At 31.2% G+C, this 2,504-nt stretch overlaps 1 protein-coding gene across 1 annotated transcript; it reads left to right on the top strand.

The window, feature by feature from the left end:
- Positions 1-1,148: 1,148 nt before the first annotated feature.
- On the top strand, positions 1,149-2,135 carry LOC137646446 (uncharacterized). The gene is made up of 2 exons (XM_068379546.1): positions 1,149-1,574; positions 1,881-2,135. The coding sequence occupies exons 1-2, from the start codon at positions 1,149-1,151 to the stop codon at positions 2,133-2,135; spliced, it is 681 nt and encodes a 226-aa protein (XP_068235647.1).
- The last annotated feature ends 369 nt before the right edge of the window (positions 2,136-2,504 follow it).

The following is a 2,504-nucleotide window of genomic DNA, read 5'->3' as shown; positions in this document are numbered from 1 at the left end:
GGTGGTGCTAAAAATCTCTGGACTAGTACAGGACGCCATTGGAAACTGAACCTTTAAACACAATATGTCAGAAACTTGTCTATGGAAGATGTTACTGTATTACTAGAAGAACAGAAAGACATAAATTGCTATGTAATAAGACCGAGTGAAATTAGAACTAGGGAAATTCATATAAAGTTAAAAGAGGGCAATATATTTGGCTTCAGAGGTCAAGAGAGGAACAAATAGAATGGAGTTGGTTTTCCTATTAATAAAAATCCTGTAAGTTACATAGAGGAATTTTGTAGTACTAGGGATAGAATTGTAGGATCAATTATCAAACAAAATAAAAATTATAAAATGAAAATCCTTCAAACGTATATACCAACAGCATCCAATACAGAAGAAGAAATAGAAAATTCTATGAAGATCTGGAGACATCTGTGTAAAGAAATATGACTCAATTCACAATTGTTTTGAGTGATTTCAATGCCAAAGTAGGTCAAAAAGAGAGTGGGGAAGTTTGGAGTAAGCAAAGAAATAACAGCGGAGACATGGTTGTAGAATTTGCTAAAAAAAAAAAAAAATCCTGAACACTTTTCTATAAAAATAAAAATAAAAAAAGACATGGAGCAACCCAGAAGGGAAACCAAACGCAAAATAGATTTTATTCTTCGTGAAAAAATTTATTTAGTTAAAGATGTAACACTGTTGAATAATTAAAGTGAAGCGACCATAGAATGGCGAGAAGCAAAATTTGTCGAGAGCCAAGGAAATGAAGAGAAAAAACAAATAAAAAGAATCAACTCCTGAAATAAGAGAAAAATCTGATGACTTTAGCTTAGCAATACAAAATAAGCAATTGTAGCTACATGAAGAAATGGAAGCAATTAAAGAAGAAATAAACAGTAATCTAACAAAATTTTTATTAGAATCAGCACAAGAGATAGGGGGAAAAGTTCCTAAACAAGATCAAAGGAATCTATCCGAGAAGACCAAAATCCCGATAAGGAAAAACTGGAAAAAAGGGTAAAATCCTAGAGATTTAATGAAATTAGCAAACCTATCCAAAACAATAAACAAACTAAATACAAGACATTCATAAACATAATGTGAGCAAAAATAAAGAAGGCTTGGAACAGGGCATCAACAGATGTTTGAGTTAAAAGATGGAAATGGAAATATCAACAAAAAGAGATGAAGTATTGAAAATTGCAGAGGATTTCTATACAATGTTATATAAAAGTGATATTAGAAATAAATTTGCTAATAAAAATGATGGAAACCCTAAGCTGATACCAAACATAACAATAGGAGAAGAAAATAATGCATTAAAAGACATGAAAAGAGTCAAAGCAGCAAGAGAAGATGGCCTAAAAATTGGTTTAATAATAGATAGAGCAGATTTCATACTAGTAAAACTTGTTGAACCTTACACAAAATTTCAGCAAGAATGCTCAATAAGTTCACTCTCAGCAATATATAATATATTTGCAAATATCATATTGGGCAGAATAGAAAGACAGCTAGACTTTAATCAGCCAAGAGAGCAGGCAGGTTTTAGAAGCAGGTATTCAACAACTGACCATATGCATGTAATTAACCATTTAATGGAAAATCAACTAAGTTGACAAAACACTATATAATATAGTATCTATAGACTTTGAAAAAGTTTTTGATTTTGTGGACACTTCGGCAGTAATGATAACCCTTTAAAGACAACAATTAGATGAATCATATGTTAAAACACTTGCAGATATATTTACGGGAAGTACACGAATCCTGAGACTAAATAAAGATAGTGAGAAAATTTTAATTGAGAAAGGAGTTAAAGATCGTTCATAGAAGAAGTTTTTTCCTTCAAGAATTTAGATTGGTAAAGTGTAGGAATTATTAATAAGGGGGAATATTCTAACTTGAGTTTTTCAGATGACATAGTTGTGTTAAGTGAATTATGGGAGGAATTTGGAAAAATTATAGAATATTTGAATAGCGAAAGCAAAAATGTAGGACTGGAAATTAATATTATCAAAACTAAGATAATGTTCAATGAGAAGGCAGAGATAACACAAATAAGGGCTATGGATGAACGTTTAGAGATTGTTAGCGAAAATATATCCTTAGGACAGAAAGCATGTGTTTCTCCAGGACACTAAACCAACATTAAATGTAGAATAAGTATGGAATGGAGAGGATTTTATAAACTAAATGAGATTATTAAAAGTATACAACTTTCTCTAAAAACTATTTAATCAGATGCCCCTACCAGTATCAACTTACACATGAGACATTTGGACCCTTACTTGACCCTCGGAACATAAGCTAGTTACAACTCGGAGAGATATGGAAAAATAAATAATGGGAATAACACTAGGAACTGAAAAAGAACAACAAGGATATAAGAGAAAACTTGAGTAAATGTTATTGTAACAACATATTAGTAAAAGAAATGAATATGGGCAGGATATGCAATGAAAATGATGAACATTAAGATTAACATAATGGGTCCCTAGAGATTACAGAAG

Source organism: Palaemon carinicauda, chromosome 9 (assembly GCF_036898095.1).
Source record: "Palaemon carinicauda isolate YSFRI2023 chromosome 9, ASM3689809v2, whole genome shotgun sequence".
Taxonomy (NCBI): domain Eukaryota; kingdom Metazoa; phylum Arthropoda; class Malacostraca; order Decapoda; family Palaemonidae; genus Palaemon; species Palaemon carinicauda.
Note: the sequence above shows the minus strand (reverse complement) of the source record. Positions and strands in the feature narration are given on the sequence as shown.